General features: G+C 47.3%; 1 protein-coding gene across 2 annotated transcripts in view; it reads right to left on the bottom strand.

Moving 5' to 3' along the window:
• The window catches only part of LOC129818862 (guanine nucleotide exchange factor subunit RIC1-like), a 70,063-nt gene that overhangs the window by 5,966 nt on the left and 40,679 nt on the right, over positions 1-23,418 (bottom strand). Inside the window, exons 4-24 of one of the 2 annotated variants that reach the window (XM_055875145.1) lie at positions 14,721-14,828; positions 11,601-11,743; positions 10,977-11,113; positions 10,607-10,698; positions 9,859-9,947; positions 9,165-9,309; positions 8,673-8,883; positions 8,307-8,537; positions 8,100-8,138; positions 7,686-7,886; positions 7,302-7,462; positions 6,861-6,999; positions 6,296-6,403; positions 4,391-4,519; positions 4,014-4,178; positions 3,488-3,778; positions 3,142-3,285; positions 1,997-2,155; positions 1,172-1,308; positions 489-784; positions 111-326 (exon numbers count right to left, since the gene is read on the bottom strand). In XM_055875145.1, the coding sequence (XP_055731120.1) occupies positions 111-326; positions 489-784; positions 1,172-1,308; positions 1,997-2,155; positions 3,142-3,285; positions 3,488-3,778; positions 4,014-4,178; positions 4,391-4,519; positions 6,296-6,403; positions 6,861-6,999; positions 7,302-7,462; positions 7,686-7,886; positions 8,100-8,138; positions 8,307-8,537; positions 8,673-8,883; positions 9,165-9,309; positions 9,859-9,947; positions 10,607-10,698; positions 10,977-11,113; positions 11,601-11,743; positions 14,721-14,828 (3,341 nt within the window). The remainder of the gene's footprint in view (positions 1-110; positions 327-488; positions 785-1,171; positions 1,309-1,996; positions 2,156-3,141; positions 3,286-3,487; positions 3,779-4,013; positions 4,179-4,390; positions 4,520-6,295; positions 6,404-6,860; positions 7,000-7,301; positions 7,463-7,685; positions 7,887-8,099; positions 8,139-8,306; positions 8,538-8,672; positions 8,884-9,164; positions 9,310-9,858; positions 9,948-10,606; positions 10,699-10,976; positions 11,114-11,600; positions 11,744-14,720; positions 14,829-23,418) is intronic. The other variant, XM_055875146.1, reaches the window with a different exon arrangement.

Here is a 23,418-nt window from a genome sequence, read left to right as displayed (position 1 = left end):
TAAAGGGATAAGACAGGAAATTAGAGAGCCTGGTAGAGAGAAAGCGAGAGGCAGATGTAGAGAGAAGGGGGGGGGGTGACAAGTGAATGCTGAAGTAGAGGGCCACTAACTTTTGTTAGTGAGCGGAGAGAGGAAGGCCTCCTGTGTCTGTGGCCCCCCGTGGGAAGAGGTTGTGTTCATCTCTTTAGGCTCCGGCCCCAGTGCCCCCAGACCGTCCAGCCAGGTGTGGTTGCTGTTGCGTGCCGAGGCCTGCGGGGGCGCTGTGTCCATGTCACTGTTCAACAGGCTGTCTGCTGACTGGGACTTTAGCAGTCGCTGGCTCAGCACTGGAGGAGGGAGAAACACACATACAGGAGCGTCGTCGTACACACTGAACACACTTACAAAAAGAAATGGGTTCGGGGAAGTTGACTGGGGAGACCGACAACCACAGCTGAGGGCAGATACAGTCACACACACACACACCCCCCCCCGCACCAGACCCTCACCCGTCTTGCGGTGTCCGTTCTTGAAGGGCGAGCTGATCGAGCATGCTGGGATGACAGGAAACGGCCACAGGAAGTCCTTGTGGAGACACTTCAGCGCCATGACAAAGTCATCGACCCGCGCCACCCGCGTGCGCTCGCGGCACAGCCAGCCAATCAGCTCGAAGCCCAGCTGGGCGGAGAAACAGCCTAGGTCTTTGAGGCGGACCTGCTCCAGGAGGTGTCGGGCGTGACGCCATAACATCATGTCTATGTACATGTTCTCAGCACAGTCACTGTCCTTACTCCATCGCTCAGACCTAGAGCGAGGACACATGGAAGAGACGGAAGAGCTATTATAGGTACGATGGGAAAGGCCAGTAGCACGAATAGCGCAAATACCACGAGGGCTGGTCTCAATTCCATCCAATTAATTATGCAAAACAAATATATAATTACTACATGTTATCATCATCATCATTGTTCATTTGAACTTGAGAACTGGAGCCCAGCAGTAGTTGGCCTGTCTGGCTCAGTAGATACAAGAGAAGGGCTAGCAACGCCACGGTCGTGTGTTCAATTCCTGCAAGGATCACGCATACACGGATATGCTAAAAAAAAAAAAACGTATGCACTCACTGTACTTTAAGTCTCACGGAATAAAATCTGTTCAATTGAATATTTGATTATAATAATACCAGCCGTACCCTTTAGTGGAGGGCCCAGAAGGCATGCTGAAGGTCTTCTGTAGGTTAAACTTCCCAGCGGGGATGCTGTCAGCTGACTGGGACAGACTGATGCTGCGGTTCCTGAAAAACTCGAAGCCTCCCGTCGAACTGGGTTCCTGTTGAGAGGACACATCACCTGGTCACTTACGGGGAAAGCATTTCAAATTCCAATCTTGTTTTGGGACCAACGTGCTCATGATCAGGAGGGGAAAACTCATCCAGCAAGCCCCTGAAACAGCAGGCGTATACTCAAAGACAAAATATACAGTATATCCAATTTATATTTGATTATAAACCGGATGGTTCGAGCCCTGAATGCTTAAGGCCATGGTATACCAGATCATATACCATATGGACATTATACATATTTTTTACAAAATGTACTGGTCTAATTACGTTGGTCACCAGTTCATAACAGCAATAAGTCACCTCGGAGGTTTGTGGTATAATGGCCCATAAACCACGGCTAAGCGTTGTATCCGGGCCTTGGCCGCACTGCGTCGTGCCTAAGAACAGCCCTTAGCCGTGGTATACTGGCCACATACCACACCCCCGTCGGGCCTTATTGCTTAAATAGAGAGAGGTGGACGTGAGGCAGTAGCCTTAATAGCAGTCTTTATACACTATTTTTAGACAATCTCTAATATCATCCCCATAGATTAGTCTAGCCGCTTAGAGATTTAGCTCTACCATAATTCCAAAGAAAACCCTCTGACCTCACAGAAAGATGTAGAGAGAGCGAGAAAGAGACCGAGGTGGAAGACCGAGCAGAAGCAGCGAGTTCGAATTAGTTCTCTCCGATACCTGAGTGGTTGGTGTTGGAGGCGGGGTCTCCATCTCCCCAGAGCCAATGGCCTTGAGGAATCGGATCATGTGACGACAGAGGTCCCACTTGCCCTGCTCCAGAGCCGTGTTGAAGAGCAGTGTAGCGTGCTGCCGGCTCACCGCCGGAACCTCCATGTTCTAGACCACACGGTTACATTATCAATACAAAACATTTACGACATAAATCCACCCCTAACGTTACCCTCACCCTGGCTCCAACCCTCACCCTGGCTCCAACCCTCACCCTGGCTCCAACCCTCACCCTGGCTCCAACCCTCACCCTGGCTCCAACCCTCACCCTGGCTCCAACCCTCACCCTGGCTCCAACCCTCACCCTGGCTCCAACCCTCACCCTGGCTCCAACCCTCACCCTGGCTCCAACCCTCACCCTGGCTCCAACCCTCACCCTGGCTCCAACCCTCACCCTGGCTCCAACCCTCACCCTGGCTCCAACCCTCACCCTGGCTCCAACCCTCACCCTGGCTCCAACCCTCACCGTACAGTGGCTCCAACCCTCACCCTGGCTCCAACCCTCACCGTACAGTGGCTCCAACCCTCACCCTGGCTCCAGCCCTCACCATACAGTGGCTCCAACCCTCACCCTGGTTCCAACCCTCACCGTACAGTGGCTCCAACCCTCACCGTACAGTGGCTCCAACCCTCACCGTACAGTGGCTCCAACCCTCACCGTACAGTGGCTCCAACCCTCACCGTACAGTGGCTCCAACCCTCACCGTACAGTGGCTCCAACCCTCACCGTACAGTGGCTCCAACCCTCACCCTGGCTCCAACCCTCACCGTACAGTGGCTCCAATCCTCACCCTGGCTCCAACCCTCACCGTACAGTGGCTCCAACCCTCACCCTGGCTCCAACCCTCACCGTACAGTGGCTCCAACCCTCACCGTACAGTGGCTCCAACCCTCACCCTGGCTCCAACCCTCACCGTACAGTGGCTCCAACCCTCACCCTGGCTCCAACCCTCACCGTACAGTGGCTCCAATCCTAACCGGAGCCCCAACCCTCGCTCCATACCTGATACCAGTCACATTTCTAAATAATGTGCCTCTGGCTTATAGGATAGGAATCTTACAGTACCATGGGATAGGGGAGCATATATAGACACCTGCAGTATGATGAGATAGGATGCTGCTGTGTCCAGGTCCTGAGCCATCAGACATTCCTCAAACAGATCCTTGGGGTTGCCCACGGCAGCAAACAGGTAGTTCCACAGGGCGTACTCAGTCTTCCTGGCGCAGTGCACGATGGTCTGGAGGAAGAAAACATGAATGAACAAATGAATTAATTCAGTTGAAAATACACAAGAGTTGCCTCAGCCGAGTACGACAATACACGCATTGAAAAAAATCACAGAGGATTCAAACACAAAGCTAGGATGCCATTTCACACACAGCCTAGGTTTCGTTCATTAACTACTCCTCCATCCACATCGCTCTCTCCCTCCTCCTTACCTGGAGGAACAGGGGGAACTCGGTGATGAACTTGGCCACGGTGGGCAGCAGCGGGTCGGGGATGGGCTCCCGGGAGGTGGCCTCCTCCTCCAGCACCACGTGGACCATGAGCTCCATGACGTGGGGGAAGTAGGGGAGCGCTGCGCAGGACTGGGCCAGGAGCAGAGCCTGCTCTCCCAGGTTACGCACCAGTAGCTGGCGCAGGATGTGGTGGAGGTAGATCTGGGAGGTCCTCTCCACCGTGCAGTAAGGGAACATCACCTCAAGAGGCTCCCGGCCCTCTCTGGGACCCTGCAGAAGAACACGATGATTACTGTATTCGCACAGAGACCGTGATTTGTACAGTTGTAGAGCGGAAGAGCCTTGGCACAACGTCAAGAGATGGCATCTAGGATTCGATATCAGCCCCCCCCTCCCTTACTTGCAGGCCGTCGGAGACCAGGTTCTCGTTGCCAACCCTCAGCACCAGATAATACTATTACTGTAATAACTACAATATATAACTATAATACTCCCACTACAGTACCTGCAGGCCGTCGTAGAGGACGGTCTCATTAGAGGCCCCCAGCACCAGGGCGTCTTCAAACAGCACGGCCAGGGGGTAGATGTTGATGTGGAAGGGGAGCATGATGCGCCGGGACAGGAACGAGTGGGGCTTTCGGTGGTCCCGCGGGAACAGGGGCAGCCACACCTTTTGAAAGATACAATTAAACAATCACCGTTGCAGCATTGAATAATATGCTCGGCACTAACAAGTCGATCATGAAACACACCGACACACTTCAAATTCCTTCCAATGTAACCATACATGTGTTTTTTTTGGTTGCAATTTATAGAAGGATGTGTAGATTGGAATAATAACAACAAGCGTTTCATTTCAATAAGACGAAGGGGCAGTCACACCTTCATTCCGGCCTCGCCACAGGACAGCCACAGAGCCTCCAGCAGGTGGCGCTTCTTCTTGTTACTGCGACACGTCGTCCACACGTTCTCTACACACTGAGCCAGAACCACGGGAGGACAGAACTGCAGCTAGAAACAGAGAGTGACACACCGGGTTAGCATACACGCACCGCAGTGCATACTGTGGCCGGTGGGTAAGATGCTATAGATCTACATGGACACTGACAAGTATGACAAATTAAATTGATCAATATATGTATTATGACGAGACAAAGACAACTATTACAAGGGGGGTGACTTAGTCCGGTCCCAGATCTGGTTGTGCTGTATAGCATGACAATGACTGTAGGAGTAGGCTATACAGCCCAAACAGTAGGTAGGTAGGTGTGTGTGTGTGTGTACAGTACCAGTCAAATGTTGAGACACATTCAAGGGATTTTCTACATTGTAGAATAATAGTAAAGACATCAAAACTATGAAATAACACGTATGAAATCATGTAGTAAGCAAAAATGTGTTAAACAAATCAAAGTATATTTTATATATTTCAGATTCTTCAAAGTAGTCAGCCGTTTGCCTTGACAGCTTTGCACACACTTGGCATTCTCTCAACCAGCTTCATGAGGAATGCTTTTCCAACAGTCTTGAAGGAGTTCCCACATATGCTGAGCACTTGTTGGCTGCTTTTACTTCACTTTTCAGTCCAACTCATCCCAAACCATCTCAATTGGGTTGAGGTCAGGTGATTGTGGAGGCCAGGTCAATTGATGTAGCACTCCAACACTTTCCTTCTTGGTCAAATAGCCCTTAAACAGCCTGGAGGTGTGTTGGGTCATTGTCCTGATGAAATCAAATGATAGTCCCACTAAGAGCAAACCAGATGGGATGGCGTATCACTGCAGAATGCTGGTTAAGTGTGCCTTGAATTCTAAATAATTCACAGATGGTGCTTAGCTGGTGACACTACCACACCTCCTCCTCCATGCGGAGATAATCCGTTCACCTACTCTGCGTCTCACAAAGATATGGCAGTTGGAACCAAAAATCTCATATTTGGACTCATCAGACCAAAGGACAGATTCCCACCAGTCTATCGTCCATTGCTCGTATTTCTTGGCCCAAGCAAGTCTCTTCTTATTATTGGTGTCCTTTAGTAGTGCAGCAATTCGACCGTGAAGGCCTGATTCACGCAGTCTCCTCTGAACAGTTGATGTTGAGATGTGTCTGTTACTTGAACTCTGAAGCATATATTTAGGCTGGTAACTGCAGCAGAGGTAACTCTGGGTCTTCCTTTCCTGTGGCGGTCCTCATGAGAGCCAGTTTCACCATAGCGCTTCATGGTTTTTGCGAATGCACTTGAAGAAACTTTCAAAGTTCTTCAAATGTTCCTGATTGACTGACCTTAATGTCTTAAAGTAACAGACTGTAGTTTCTATTTGCTTATGAGCTGTTCTTGCCATAATATGGACTTGGACTTTTACCAAATAGGGCTATCTTCTGTATACCACCCCTACCTTGTCACAACTGATTGGCTCAAACGCATTAATGAAAGAAATTCCACAAATTAACAAGGCACACCTGTTAATTGAAATGCATTCCATGTGACTACCTCATGAAGCTGGTTGAGAGAATGCCAAGAGTGTGCAAAACAGTCATCAAGGCAATATATTTTAATTTGTTTAACACTTTTTTAGTTACTACATGATTCCATACATGCTATTTAATAGTTTTGATGCACTCACTATTATTCTACAATGTAGAAAATAGTCAAAATAAAGAAAAACCCTTGAATGAGTAGGTGTCCAAACTTTTGACTGATACTGTGTGTGTGTGGTGTGTGTGGTGTGTGTGGTGTGTGTGGTGTGTGTGTGTGTGTGTGTGTGTGTGTGTGCGTGCGTGACTCACCAGTTTCTTCTGGTCTTCCTTCTCTCGTACCTGTGGTCCAGAACGGTCTCTCTGTAGCATGATGAGTTGGCCAGCCAGGTTCAGCATGATGCTCTCTGCCATACAGGCCTAGTACAGCGACAGACACACAAATTAGTACTACTCACATTTTAACAACTGAGCAGACATTTATCCAGAGTGATTCACAAATCAGTGCATTCACTAAAGTACGTTAAAAAGACATCAGCGCAAATAAAAACTCTGTTCAAAATAGCTGCTAAATAAGGGCTCTCCAACCCTTGTTCCTGGAGAGCTAACCTCCTGTAGGTTTTTGGCTCCAACCCCAGCTCTAACTAACCTGATTCAGCTTATCAACCAGCTAATTATTAGAATCGGGTGTGCTAGATTAGGGTTGGAGTGAAAACCTACAGGACGGTAGCTCTCCAGGAACAGGAGTTGGAGTGCACTCTGCTAAATCGACGAAAGAAAAGCGCTAGGAGCATGGAGGGCAGTGGTAGAAGAGCCACGCGGATGTCTGAAGAGACGGGCTTCTGATGGGATTTCATGTGTGTATTGAAACCAGTACCTGCTGTGGGGCTTTAAGCGCCATGCCGGTCTCTGTGCGTACCGAGGTGAGAGTGACAGACACCACCAGGGCGGGATGGGGGATGTAGCGGGACATGGACACCTCCTGAAGCAGCTCAACACAGGCTGACGGGTTGGGCCTTCAGAGAAAGACAATACGCTACTAATAACATTGATTGGATAGGCCCTTTGTAAAGCCCCCCCCACCCCCAGTTAAAGCCCCAACCAATGGCATGTGATAAGTATTAATGGATTTTTCTAAAGTTTCTAATGTGAATTTATTTTCACAACACTATTGATTATCATCCGAGACCTCTGTCAGGTGATCTTCCCTACCTGTCTCGTCCTGCCTGCTAATAAATGTGTGTGAGAGATGATTTTGTTTTTGTATGAGTGGGTGTGCATGCGTGTGCCTGTCCTAAGCGTGTTCGTCCCTCCCTACCCGTCGTGCCTCCTCTCGATGCTGTAGAGGCAGATGGAGCAGTCTGCTCTGAAGAGGACGATCAGGTCTCTGAACACGTTGAGCAGCAGAGTGTCAGAGTGCAGCTTGGTGACGGAGGCGAAGGCATTGTCCAGGTTGGACGACCGGAGGTACAGACGCAGCTACGCCGGGAGGGGAGAAACGACAGAGGAGGAAACAAAGCTTTGTCAATCCATCAAATCAACCAATCAAACTGAGCTCGTCAGCTCGTGAGCAAAACGATCACACATTCTCAATCAATTTGTCCATGCATGTTCAGAACAGGGACGATCAGGTGTATTTTTTTTTTTTTTTTAAAAGTAGTATTGTTCCTGAACGTTAGATATCCGTGTTATGCCGTCTTACCTCTTCTTGCCGGTCGATGAAATTGTAACACGCAACAACGACAAAGTCCTTCCACCAGGCCAGCCCCCCTGTCACGGTCACGTTCTGCTCCTGAGTGATGTTCCCAAACAGCTTCCATTTCCTGGAGGACATGGAGTAATGTGCAAATCCACGTCTTCCTGCCACCGCTATGCACTGGCCTGCTGTGTCTATGGCTGCAAACTAGAGACACACACACACACACACACACACCTCTCATGCATTAGAAGCCATAGATATAGCAGGCCAAGTGCACATGACGACATTGGGTATCTGGAAAAACTGCATTAATTTGACAACTCAGGTTAACATGGTTTTATGTAGCCACACACACACACACACAATGAATACTTATCCCTAAGGACAGACGTAGAAGTATTTCCCACACCGACTCACCCGTATAGGCCAATTGCTCTCTAGGTATGTGCTGTGAATCTACGACAGAGGAAAAACACAGGATAGTTTCACTGACAGGATACTAAAACATCATTTCTAACTTGTTAAGCTTCAACATATCAAAGCAACATTTGAATAGATAGCCAGCTGATGGACAACAACGCTTTTTCAATTCGAAACGAAGAAAGAAGTTTTATGAGGATGTACCTGGACCACGTGCCAGTGCTTGTGTCCCAGTAAAGTGCTGAGTCCCTGAGAGATGGCGTTGGCCGAGGGGCCGGAGCGGTGGTGAAGGGGGCTGCCCTCCAGGCCATGGGCGAGGTTATGGGGGTGAGGGGTGTGAGGGCCATCTGAGCTGCTGGATGGGACCTGGGTGGGGTCACCACAGGTCAGGTACAGACGGTCTTCCCCGTGTAGTAAAACCTGCTCCTGGTTACTCTGGGACGGACAACAGGGAATCGACGAATAATCAATATGTTTGCAACAGATCAGTATTCTACACGAAAGAGCACAGCAAGCAAAATTGGTTGGTGTCAGGAATGTGTGCATTGACGCCATTGTCCATAAGCTCACCGTGCAGGGGTTAACGGTCAGGGCGCTTTTGATGAAGTGGAACTGCAGTATGCCCGCCTGCTTGGTCTGGGTAGGAGGTGGAGCCTCCTCCATGTTCTCCACAAGCGCTGCTTCCTCTTTACTGGTGATGACCCACAGGTGGTAGCCTTCCGCTCCCCAGCACATAGAGCTGATCTGTATAGGATCCTTCTTAGTGCCGTCTGACCGATACCTGGGGTCGAGACCATAGTCATAGATAAGGGTTTATAATATACACAAATCGCAAGGAGAAAAAGATAAGATTTTGCACAGTTTTTTTTGTCCCATTCAGGATGGCGCCTGCTCAACCTGTACTGTATGAGAGCGCGCAGCCAGCACCATAGAGCGTAGCTGACAAGACGACAGCGGTGTGAATTGTGCTACGGCTGCGGAGTCCTGGAGGGCAAGGAGGAAAACGGAGACCAATAGGAGGAGGAAGAATAGAGAAGAAGACCGCTGCGTCTCGTCACTCACGCAAAGTCCTCCCCGAGCGTACAGATGAGGTGTGCGCCGAACACACTCCACAAAGACAGCCCGCCACACTCCCAGGTCACCATGGCAACGCTGTAGTCGGGGGACCAGCGGATCAGCGTCACCGCGCCCGTCTTGTTCCACACGTCTGAGGGAGGGAGATTCGATACAGACACGGCGACCGGTCAGACAGAAATCCTTTCAGTAACACAGTTGAGTCAATCCATTTCAACTGAGGAAAAGTAGAATAGGAATATGGTTCACTTCCTGAATTGACGGAATTGACCACAACTCTGCTTTTACAGTAGTATGGTTTCTTTGGTTTAACAGAGATAATACAGTACCGTGTAAAATAAACATCCCTGTGATGTAATCTAGCCCAGGGTCATTGAAAATGTCAATAGGATTTTACAAGGTACTGTACTTTCATACCACCCACTACCACTAGGGGGTAGGAGTGTACCATAAACAAACCAATGGTTCAGCATGGCTGATGTGTTGAGGGGGAACTACTACATAGAATCACTAGCACTTTCGAGTCAAAACGAAAACCAGCACTATAAAGAGGCATCATGTGATACCATTCAGTGTTAAAACCTGACGGGGCGTACTAGCTTGTATGAAACGTGTACTTTCTCTCATCTGTCAACACTAGAATGGGAGCGTGAGCTGGTGGTCAGTCAGAGGACAGACATACCGGGGAAGTGTTTTGGGGTGAGCTCCAGCTTGTGGGAGAGCTGCATGGATCCTGTAGTGGTGTCAATCACGTACACCAATACTGAGCCACTGGAACAGAGAGAGACAGACAAATTAAAAGACAGACAAATGTTAATAATGACTCATTGCTCTTTATTCTAAGGTAACATTGTGCTTTGGCAATTATGTACCGAACGCAAATAAACCAAATTGAAATTCACAAACACAGTCAGGGGATTCAACACATGAATAAACAACGCTGACCCATCAGGAGGTAGGCATATTACATAACAGCCGCCTGTGCGGTCAAGTTCAAGTCAATCTTGTTTAATACCGAGGACCAGCAATTCATTAGCCGACGTTTCCTACATGAAAAACAAAACGCTGAAATAAATGAGCAGGCATTTAATGAAGAGAAAGGTTGTCGATTCCACAGCCAGTGATTGACCCATTATCTACTGGCACTCAGGTTCTCTCTGCTGGACTCATCCCTGCAGGTCAGTGTGTGTGCAAATCAAGCCGCTGTCCGCCTTTGTGATTGGTGTGTGTTTGACAAGCGGTTCTCACGGATTGTGCAATCTGCCAGCTTGTGTGTGTTCTCACACACACACACACACACCTCCTGCTTAACTGACTGACTGAACAGTGGGACCCTGGACCTCTTGATTTTGTCATTTGCATTTCAGTTAAACAGCAGATAGGAAGTGGCTACAGAGGCCTGTACTGATGTCGGCAGGACACACACGTACCTGGCACAACCAAACGCCATCAGCCTGTACTTATTGTTGACCGCCACACACGTGCCGTCTGTTACGTCTGCTGCCCAGACGCCCTGCAGCTGCTGGGTGGAGACAAGAGACAGTCCGATAGATCACCGTACGTCACTCCCGACTCACGCGCAGGCAGACACTCGCCTCCGCCTTTCACTCCCCCCCCCCCCCCCACCCCCATTTTCCATCAACCCTCGACAGTCACGCTTCACATGACTTACAGAACACGGCTGAATTGTGCGCGCACCGCACAACACTTCTCCCAGAGCTCTTATCAATTCTAGCCTGCCGATCGTCAAGCACCACAGCAAATCACACACACACACACACACGGACTTCTTTCTCGTACTTCTGCAGTAAACCTGCTGGCTACAGGACTGATGAATCCCAGCCTCCCGTCGTCAAGCACCACAGCAAAGCCATCCAGAGTCACACAGTACTCCATGTCTGTGATGTGCAGCCCCTCCAGGTCCAGAGACGGACCACCTGCACAAGCAATAAAACGCATGAAGAAACACAGTGATCGAGAAACATTACGCACACACATGACTTCAGGCCTACGTAGGGACGACACTTAGGCTGCGTTTACACAGGCAGCCCAATTCAGATTTTTATTCCCCCCCCCCACCACCAATTGGTCTTTTGACCAATCAGATCAGCTATGAAAAAGATCTGATGTGCAACGATTTGATGGGATGGGTGAAAAGACCAATGAGTAGGGGAAAAAAGATCTGAAATGGGCTGCCAGTTAGATACGATCTCTATGGCCTCGTTTTATGCAAACACGTATAGATGTAGTTGGGAGAGGATGGCGAGGTCTGGGGACGAGGATGGTGTAGATTGAGCCCGACTGCAAATGTACACATGGGTAGAGGTTCAGGTCAGTCGAGAGGGATCGGGTGGGGTGGGTACCGGCAGGCGAGGTAAGAAGAGGGTGGCGAGGAGAGGATGGTATATAGTGAGTGTGACTGACCGCGCGCTGACTGAAGGTCCAGGGAGAAGGGGACGGTGCAGAGACTGATCGCCTTCCGGCCATTGCTGACTCCGTCCCAGTGGAGGATGTGGAGGTAGCCATCAGCTGTAGACACCAACAAGTCCTCCTGAAGAGACTTAATACTGGGGGAGGAGAGAGAGAGAGAGAGAGAGAGAGAGAGAGAGAGGGGTGTTTAGCTAGTGTTTACTAGACGCCCGGCTGTGTGCACATCTATTCCTAGTACCAGGTCTTCGTGTCTCCCACACAACAACAAGAAAGAGAGCGAGAGAGAATGCACTGGGGACGTTAAAGCAGCCCGTATAGAGGATCTGAGAGGATGGCGCCGAAACAATGATTTACGGCAGCAGATCAGAAGCACCCAGCACCTCTCCTACAGTCACTCGGACCCCTTAACGCCGTCCTTCAAATAGACCCTCCTGCTCATTGTTATGCCTGACGCGCAGCTAGAAAGACATAGGGAGAAAAGAACGTGTGAGAGAGCGAGTATGTAACAGAGCGACTGTCAAATTCAGAGGGAGAGGGCGCGCGCAACAGAAATGAGTAGAAAATGGAGAGAGAGAGAGAAAGAGCATGCGACAGAAAAATTAAGTCGGATAAAAGGAAGTGTGACAGATAATAGAAGACAGACAGATGAAAGAGAAGAAGTGTCATTCTCCTGGGGAGATGCAGAGGGACCAGGCTGGAATGTGTGGTCCCAGTGTACTCAGATGGTCTGTGAGTACTGAGGACTACCCGATAGCCTAGCCTCAGTAATCTGACTGTGGTCTGGCTCCATCTCTCCAGAGCAGAATGGGGCATTCTAGAGCCAACAGGACTCTCTGGAGAATGGGCCTTCTCAAGCAAAAAGGATAATACTGGAGCTTAGCTGCTCTGCTCAGTTCACCCCAGGCATGCAGCTCTAAAGCCAGGCTACTGGGAGGATGGGGACACACCCCCCACACACAGACAGAGACACACACAGACAGACACACCCCCACACACAGACAGAGACACACACAGACAGAGACACACCCCCACACACACAGACAGAGACACACACAGACAGACACACACCCCCACACACAGACAGAGACACACCCCCACACACAGACAGAGACACACCCCCACACACAGACAGAGACACACCCCCACACACACAGAGACACACTCCACGCCACAGACACACAGACAGAGACACACCCCACACAGAAACACACCCCACACAGAGACACACCCCACACACACAGACAGAGACACACCCCACACACACAGACAGAGACACACCCCACACACACAGACAGAGACACACCCCACACACAGACAGAGACACACCCCACACACACAGACAGAGACACACCCCACACACACAGACAGAGACACACCCCACACACACAGACAGAGACACACCCCACACACACAGACAGAGACACACCCCACACACACAGACAGAGACACACCCCACACACACACACAGACAGAGACACACCCCACACACACAGACAGAGACACACCCCACACACACAGACAGAGACACACCCCACACACACAGACAGAGACACACCCCACACACACAGACAGAGACACACCCCACACACACAGACAGAGACACACCCCACACACACAGACAGAGACACACCCCACACACACAGACAGAGACACACCCCACACACACAGACAGAGACACACCCCCACACACACAGAGACACACCCCCACACACACAGACAGACCCCCACACACAGACAGAGACACACCCCCACACACAGACAGAGACACACCCCCACACACAGACAGAGACACACCCCCACACACAGACAGAGACACACCCCCACACACACAGACAGAGACACACTCCACACACACAGACAGAGACACACTCCACACACACAGACCCCACACAGAAACACACCCCACACACACAGACAGACACACACCCCACACACACAGACATAGACACACACCCCACACACACAGACATAGACACACACCCCACACACACACACAGACAGAGACACACCCCACACACACACAGACAGAGACACACCCCACACACACACAGACAGAGACACACCCCACACACACACAGACAGAGACACACCCCACACAGAGACACACCCCACACACACACAGACAGACCCCCCCCCCCCCCCCCCACACACACACAGACAGAGACACACCCCCCACACACAGACAGACACACAAAGGAAACGCAAGGATGATAGATCTTTAATGTCCTACTGAAGTCCACAGGGACCAGAGGAAGAATGTGCGAAGCCATACGCAGTTTAATAATTTTCCGCAGTCAAATTGATAAATTGGTTTGGGAATAAGAGGAAATCTCTTCAGCACAAAACGTACAGTGGCTGAAGTACGTACCATGTGCACCAGTCCAGAATGTAAAACAACATTTTTGGTTACTTGCATACTAAACACACTTCAGTGTCCAGTAGTATGTATGTATGTATGTGCGTTTCCGTGTTGGGGTTTGTATACTGTGTGCATGTGTTGGGGTTTGTATACTGTGTGCATGTGTTGGGGTTTGTATACCGTGTGCGTGTGTTGGGGTTTGTATACCGTGTGCGTGTGTTGGGGTTTGTATACCGTGTGCGTGTGTTGGGGTTTGTTATACTGTGTGCGTGTGTTGGGGTTTGTTATACTGTGTGCGTGTGTTGGGGTTTGTTATACTGTGTGCGTGTGTGTTGGGGTTTGTTATACTGTGTGCGTGTGTGTTGGGGTTTGGTATACTGTGTGCATGTGTTGGGGTTTGGTATACTGTGTGCGTGTGTTGGGGTTTGGTATACTGTGTGCGTGTGTTGGGGTTTGTATACCGTGTGCGTGTGTTGGGGTTGGTATACCGTGTGCGTGTGTTGGGGTTTGTATACCGTGTGCATGTGTGTTGGGGTTTGGATACCGTGTGCATGTGTGTTGGGGTTTGGTATACTGTGTGCGTGTGTTGGGGTTTGTATACTGTGTGCGTGTGTTGGGGTTTGGTATACCGTGTGCATGTGTTGGGGTTTGTATACTGTGTGCATGTGTTGGGGTTTGTATACTGTGTGCATGTGTTGGGGTTTGTATACAGCGTGTGTGTGTGTACAGCGTGTGTGTGTGAGACACTGTAGTACCTGGTGATGGGAGCCTCCAGATCGATGGGTCTCTTCATCTCCAGGCTGAGAGCAGGGGCACACTGCTCTTCTTTATAACCTGGGGTGACCTTGACACGTGGACTCCCTCTAAACACACACACACACACACACACACAGATCAAATTCACAGTACCATATCAAGTCTAAATCAAAAGGAAAAAAAGCCTGGGTTAGTCAAAAACGTCGCTCTAGGATCGAGGCAATAATGACGCCTAACAGCAGCAGACAGAGCAGGTTGGGTCTAGTGCATCCTTCCAGACTGGAGTGATTCCATAAGACACCAGGACAAAAAAAACTAGAAAATAGCAGGATTTCAGTGATTTTCACAAAATTGTATCCCGGTCCTCCATTAACACTCCTGCTGTGTTCCGGTTGAATTGGACCTATTTACAAGTCCTCGCTCTGAAAAATGGAGTTCATTTAATCTGACTGTCATAAGGTTCCAGGACTTTGTCCACACAGGGCATCTGAACACACAGAATACATTTGGATGATTTTCATTACATTTTGGGTGTTTTATTTCACTTTTGTACACCTGTGGTGTTCCCGGTCAAAAATGACCGGTCATTAGAAATGAATGGGTGAGACTACAATTAGTGTAGAAAAGTGAGTTCAAGCACATGCCCATTCATCCGATGGACACACTTCCTCTCCCAGACCCCTACATGCATGTGTGTTTGAGCACACACACACCTCACTCCTTGGCTTCCATGGCAACCCCCATGGAAACTTTCCCCCAATAGAATCTTTCCCCAACAGGAACCACACCTGTTGGCATTCTCACAAACAATCGCAACATTGTTTCAATAACAATAGAACTTTTCTAGCAGCTCTGAGACATGAAGATTTTGTTAAGGCCTTTACTCACAACTCATACTGTGGCAGCACAATGACCAAATGATATACTGTATTTGAGGAGGCTCTTGATCATATCTTTGATCATGACACTGGTGAGAGAGTCCTTGTTAAACTTTGACGCAAAGTAGCCTGTGATAAATAGCACAATATGTTTCATCTGAGTATTTGTTCTAGTCAAAATAATCCATTCATGATGCTTTATTTACTCAAAAAACACATTGTATGAGCTCAGGTCAATGAGGCCTACAGGCCATAAATAGCATATAGAAGTTCAAAACTTTTAATGTTCACAAAAATTAAGTTGATAAAAAGATCTAACACAACATTAGGCGATAATATTTGTATTATTATGGATTTATAAAATCAGCTATAAAATGGGGCGGTCATTTTGGACCGGGAACACAGAACTAACATGAAACGTGCACAACAGCAGGGTTAAGACTCCATAATGTTCCATCTGTAGGCGCTACAAAGCAAAAATTGGTGTTATATGAAGATTTACCACTTGCACTGTAATAGGAGTAGCACAGATTTAAAAAAAAAAAAGGTTTTATTTTTTTAATGTTTTATTTTTTTAATGAATAGTTGAAAATATAAAACATGAATTTTTAAACTATTTTTGATTTGGGTAAGTGTTTATATACAGCGCATTTGGGAAGTACTTAGACCTTGACTTTTTACACGTTTTGTTATGTTACAGCCTATTTCTAAAATGTATTAAATTAGTTTGCCCTCATCAATTGACTTGAGTTGAGTTTATTTTTACAGGGACAGTGCACATTAATCATCGTTTCAGTAAAAGTGACGGTTTTAGCCAGCCGGCTAATTTTCAACCGCAGTCCCTGGGCAGTTTATTAAAAACAATTACAATATAGACAATAGCAACATAGAACAAGACATAGCAACATAGGACAAGCAAGACATAGCATACAGACATAGCAACATAGGACAAGCAAGACGTAGCATACAGACAGAGCAACATAGAACAAAAAGCAGCAAGACAAAATTCATAAAAGCAACAAAGTGTTTCCACACCTCACAAGTTACAGACAACAGACATGGAAAACGGCAACACACAGCTAGGGACCATGTTCACAAATCTGATTGACCTTTAGCCATGTCTTCAAGCATTTTGTGAAAGTGTGATATGTGGTGCAGTTATGTGTGTCTGATGGCAGTGTATTCCAGACATGGGAAGCTCTCACAGAAAAAGCGGATTTACTAAAGGTGCTTTTCCTTAGGGGAACTACACAGTCACCTCTCATGGCAGACCTTGTGGATCTGCTGCCATATGTTTGGGTTTTCTGTTTAACAAAAATACTGAGTGGAGGGGGAGCCAAGCCATTTAGGATCTTGAATACAAGACATACGTCGGTGTATTGCACAAGATTTTCCCAACTCAGGAGCTCATGCTTTCTGAGGATGTGACAGTGATAATGGCTATTGGGCTTCCTATCAAGCACTTTGAGAGCCTGTTTGTAGACAGACTGAATAGGTTTTAATGTACAGCAAGCTTGGGCCCAACTAGTCAAGCAGTATGTTAAGTGGGGGAGTATCATAGATTTGAAGTACAGTTTTGCTACCTCTGTAGTCAAACAATTTCGTATAAATCGGAAATTAGCTAGGTTGAATTTGGTTATTTGAATTACCTTTTTCACATGCTTTTTAAAAGAGAGGTTGGAATCAAGTATGATGCCAAGGTACTTAAAATCAGATACCACCTGGAGCTTCTCCCCTGACACATAGACATCTGGCTCAGTAGCATCTGTTGCCCTCTTTGTGAAGAGCAAACAGTTTTTTTCACATTGAGATGCAAAGACGAGTCACTGAGCCACTTTGTAACCTGGACCATTACAGTAGTGAGTTCTTGTGCAGCTTGTTGTTTGCTCTTTGCATGCACATATATCACTGTATCATCTGCATACATTTGAACTTCAGACCCAGTACAGACAGAAGGCAGATCATTAATGTACAGGCTGAACAAGAGGGGCCCCAGTATTGACCCTTGGGGCACACCCACATCATAGCTAAGAGTGAGCGACAGCTCATTGCTCACTCTGACACACTGAGTTCTGCCTTCAAGGTATGATTTCATCCATCTCAAGGCATCGGGGGAAAAGTTGAACTTGAATCTACACATAATACCCCATAATGACGAAGCAAAAACAGTTATTGAAATTTTTGCTAATAAAAAAGAACATGGAAATATCACATTTACGTAAGTATTCAGACCTTTTACTCATGAACTTAGCTGAAGCACCTTTGGCAGCGATTACAGTCTCGAGTATGACGCTACAAGCTTGGCACACCTGTATTTGGGGAGTTTCTCCCATTCTTCGGATATAGGGAGCATCGCTGCACAGCTGTTTTCAGGTCTCTCCGGAGATGTTCGATTGGGTTAATGTCCGGGCTCTGCCTGGGTCACTCAAGGACATTCAGAGATTTGTCCCAAAGCCACTCCTGATTTGTCTTGGCTGTGTGCTTAGGGTCGTTGTTCTGTTGGAAGGTGAACCATCGCTCTGGAGCAGGTTTTCATCAAGGATCTCTGTACTTTGCTCTGTTCATCTTTTCCTCGATACTGACTAGTCTCCCAGTCCCTGCCGCTGAAAAACATCCCCACAGCATGATGCTGCCACCACCATGCTTCACCATAGATATGGTGCAAGGTTTCCTACAGACGTGATGCTTGGCATTCAGGCCAAAGATTTCAATCTTGGTTTCATCAGACCAGACAATTTTTGTTTAATGGTCTGAGAGTCCTTCAGCAAACTCCAAGCTGGCTGTCATGTGCCTTTTACTGAGGAGTGGCTTCCGTCTGGCCACTCTACCATAAAGTCCTGATTGGTTGAGTGCTGCAGAGATGGTTGTCCTTCTGGAAGGTTCTCCCATCTCCACAGAGGTTGGTTATCTCCCTGACCAAGGCCCTTATCCCCCGATTGCTCAGTTTGGCCGGGCGGCCAGCTCCACAAAGAGTCTTGGTTGTTCCAAACTTGTTCCATTAAAGGGTCAAATCAAATCCAAATCAAATTTTATTGGTCACATACACATGGTTAGCAGATGTTAATGTGAGTGTAGCGAAATGCTTGTGCTTCTAGTTCCGACAGTGCAGTAATATCTAACAAGTAATCTAACAATTCCCCAAAAAGTACCTAATACACACAAATCTAAAAGGGATGGAATGAGAATATGTACATATAAATATATGGATGAGCGATGGCCGTGCGGCATAGGCAAGGTGCAATAAATGGTATAAGGTACAGTATATACATATGAGTAATGTAAGATATGTTAACATTTTTAAAGTGGCATTGTTTAAAGTGACTGGTGATCCATGTATTAAAGTGGCCAGTGATGAGTCTCTATGTAGGCAGCAGCCTCTGAGTTATTGACTGGTGTTTAGCAGTCTGATGGCCTTGAGATAGAACCTGTTTTTCAGTCTCTCGGTCCCAGCTTTGATGCACCTGTACTGACCTCACCTTCTGGATGATAGCGGGGTGAACAGGCAGTGACTCGGGTGGTTGTTGTCTTTGAAGATCTTTTTGGCCTTCCTGTGACATAGGGTGCTGTAGGTGTTGTCACGACGGATCATAGCCCCCACCCCTCCCTCTCTCCCTCCACAGTTTTATTACTTAACGACAGGTCGTAAATTCTTGGAAGAGACCCTCTTCCCCTTTGGACATGCAGTAAGAGAAGAGAGGATTTCACAGTGGAACAAAGAGGCTGATCCCACAAACTTCTACATTCCCAAAAATTTGAGAATGAAACAATATTTATATTTTTCAGAATGTGGAACCGGTCGGTGGGAAATCAAGGAACAGTCATGTCGAGTTTGTTTCATTTGGTGACCTCATGAAGGACAGTAGACACACATTACTGTTTCTTCGTCTATATAAAATTCTCAATTATGGGATTTGCACCTGATGGTTGTGTAAAATATATGATTGAATATGAAACTATTTGTGAGAAGATGTGATGTTGGCGTCCTCAACAAGATACTTGTTCACATATAACGTTTTAACTAGTCAGTGGCCACACCCCCATGAGCCCAGACATCACATTAGGCATCCTAGAACCGCCCCTTCTTCACCAGAGTATAAAATCACTTCCAACTACATTTACATTCGATCAGAAAACATGGAGCTGACGCCATGTGTTGAAATGGTTAAGAACTACACCTCTACCAGAGGACAAGACCAGAGAACGTGGAGAGCATTCCCACGTTGAAATGGCGAATACATCTACAAACTAAACTATTCCGACAGCGGCTGTTTAAATACTCTGAAGTAACCATTCTAACAACCTACAACTTTGATCTCTGGTGGACAAATCAGAGGTTCTCTGTCGACTGACTATCCAGCAGAAGGACCGGCAATCGCAGAGAGGGACAACAAAAGGCAGACACTCGGAAATATGTCAATTGGAATTTATTTTCGAATGAGCCGTTGTTCATGTTCAAAGTATTAGCAATGAATGTAGTTATCCTCTGAGTTTCCCGCTCGAGTGGTCCCCACCCCCTTTCCTTTGTCTACCAAGCAGTCATATCGGTTTCGTCCGCTAGGAACTTTTTCTTTGTATCATGTAGTAACCAATGTATGACCTATTTGTGTGTGTGTGTTTATGTAATTCTGTGATTGATTAAGTTAGTTAATAAATAATGAAGCCAATTTGTATATCGTCGATTCATGATTCTATGCTAGGGTTCGTGCAGATATCCAAGGGTTTGCGATGTCCAGTAATGAGACTGATGAGGTCAAATTCATTAATACTCGACTGTTTTGATAAGATATGAGTTATATTCGGGAAATTGAAACTCTAAACATGTTCCCATGGTTCCCTGACTAGTTAAAATTACAGGATTAGTTAGATCGTGCAATTAAAATTACACAGAGAATTGATTTGATAATATACAGTCTTCACATTTAATGATCATCAACGACAACAGTGTCTTGGAGGGCAGGTAGTTTGCCCCCAGTGATGCGTTGTGCAGACCGCACCACCCTCTGGAGAGCCTTGTGGTTGAGCGCGGTGCCGTACCAGGCAGTGATACATCCCGACAAGATGCTCTCAACTGCGCATCTGTAAATGTTTGTGAGGGTTGTAGGTGAGAACCCAAATTTCTTCAACCTCAGGAGGCCTAAGAGGCGCTGTTGTGCCTTCTTCACTACACTGTCTGTGTGGATGGACCATTTAAGTTTGTCTGTGATGTGTACGCCGAGGTACTTGAAACGTTGCACCTTGTCCACTACTGTCCCTTCGATGTGGATAGGGGGCTGCTCCCTCTGCTGTTTCCTGAAGTCCACGATCATCTCCTTTGTTTTGTTGACGTTGAGTGAGAGGTTGTTTTCCTGACACTACAGAGTGCCCTCACCTCCTCCGTGTAGGCTCATCAAAGCAGGCAACAGTGTTTATTTTGTCTGGAAGCAAGACATCAGTGTCCGTGACGTGGCTGGTTTTCTTTTTGTGATTGCCAGTAGACCCTGCCACATAAGTCTAGTGTTTGAGCCAATGAATTGCGACTCCACTTTGTCCCTATATTTCGCTTGTTTGTTTGCGGAGGGAATAACTACACTGTTTATATTTTGGCCATATTCCCAGACGTCTTTCCATGGTTAATGCGGTGGTTCGCGCTTTCAGTTTTGCGCAAATGCCGCCATCCATCCACGGTTTCTGGTTAGGGTATGTTTTAATAGTCACAGTGTGTACAACATCTCCAATGCACTTCCTCATAAACTCACTCACCGAGTCAGCATATAGATCGAGTTGTTCTGAGGCTGCCCGGAACATTTCCCAGTCTGTGTGATCAAATCAATCTTGAAGCATGGATTCCGATTGGTCAGACCAGAGTTGAATGTTCTAGTCACAGATACATCCTGTTTGAGTTTCTGCCTATAAGACAGTAGGTGCAAGATGGAGTCGTGGTTGGTTTAGCTGAAGGGCGGGCGTGGGAGGGTCTTGTATGGATTGCTGAAGTTAGAGTCGCAGTGATCGAGTGTATTGCCCGCATGAGTGCTGCAATCAATATGATAATAGAATTTAGGTAGCCTTGTTCTCAAATTTGCTTTGTTGAAATCCCCAGCTACAATTAATGCAGCCTCAGGACATGGTTTGCAGTTTACATAGAGTCCAGCGCAGTTCCACGAGGGCCATTGTGGTGTCTGCACGAGGGGGTATATACACAGCTGTGATGATAACTGACGAGAATTCACTTGGGAGATAATATGGCCGGCATTTGACTAAGGAATTCTAGGTCGGGTGAGCAGAAGAACGTCGAGTTCCTGTATGTTATGATTACACCATGAGTCGTTAATCATGACGCATATACCCCCGCCAATCTTCCCAGAGGTGTTTATCTCTGTTGGCGCGACGCATGAAGTAGCCCGGTGGCTGGGCCGACTCCGACAACATATCCCAAGAAAGCCATGTTTCCGTGAAACAGAGAATGTTACAATCTCTGATGTCTCTCTGGAAGGCAACCCTTGCTCTAATTTCGTCTACCTTGTTAAGAGACGGGGCATTGGCGAGTAGTATACTTGGAAGCGGTGGGCGGTGTACACGCCTACGAAGCCTGACCAGGAGGCCGCTCAGTTTGCCTCTTCTGCGGCAACGTTGTTTTGGGTCGGCTTCTGGGATTAGATACACTGTCCTGGGTGATGGAACGATCAAAATATCAGCGTCGGGAAAGTCGTATTGCTGGTAAGTTGACATCGCTCTCTAGTTCTTCCCGGATGTATGTAATAACACTTCAGATTTTCTGGGGAAACAATGTAATAAATAATACATTTTAAAAATGCTGCATCGTTTTCTAAGGACTCGAAGCGAGGCGACCATCTCCGTCGGCGCCATCTTGCTAACGGAAGCTAAAGTGTTCTTGGGGACCGTGAATGCTGCAGAAATGTTTTGGTACTCTTCCCCAGATCTGTGCCTCGACACAATCCTGTCTCAGAGCGCTACGGACAATTCCTTCAACCACATGGCGTGGCTTTTTCTCTGACATGCACTGTCAACTGTGGGACCTTAAATAAATCAATAGAATTTTCCACAGGTGGACTCCAATCAAGTTTTTAGAAACATGGCAAGGATGATCAATGGAAACAGGATGCACCTGAGCTGAATTGAGTCTCATAGCAACGGGTCTGAATACTTAAGGTATTGCTGTTTTTTCTAAAAACCTGTTTTTAGTTTGTCTATTATGTGGTATTGTGTGTAGATTGATGAGGGGAAAAATAATTTCATACATTTTAGAATAAGGCTGTAACGTAACAAAATGTGGGAAAAACCAAGCGGTCTGAATACTTTCCGAATGCAATGTATATACTGTGTGTGTGTGTGTGTGTACATTGACATTTTAGTCATTTAGCAGACTCTCTTATCCAAAGCGACTTACAGGAGCAATTAGGGTTAAATGCCTTGCTCAAGGGCACATCGACAGATGGCCCAACCTCTTAAACGCTGGGCTACCTGCCGCCCTTATGCATGTATATAAACTGCACACACACACACACACAGTTGAACATATTGTATTATGTGCATATCAAAGTTCCAGAGTGGGATCTCTGCTACTTGTTGAATTATGATCCAACTTGTAAGCACTACCAAACAGAGTGAATGTGAAAATGGTCGACCTCTGCTGGTACTTTGCAGGATGTGCAAAATTACAAGTAAAAGGAGGGCTAGGATTGGTTACATTGCCTACGGTGCCAATATCTCTGTATAAAATAGGCCATCAATTTAAACGACCGGGCTCCCTGTGGAGCTCAGAGTGGCTGTGGTGATGACACACCCCTGTGCCATAACAGTGGGAGGGTTCAGCATACGACTG

Source organism: Salvelinus fontinalis, chromosome 21, assembly GCF_029448725.1.
Source record: "Salvelinus fontinalis isolate EN_2023a chromosome 21, ASM2944872v1, whole genome shotgun sequence".
Classification (NCBI taxonomy): Eukaryota; Metazoa; Chordata; class Actinopteri; order Salmoniformes; family Salmonidae; genus Salvelinus; species Salvelinus fontinalis.
This window is presented reverse-complemented; position numbering and strand designations above follow the sequence as displayed.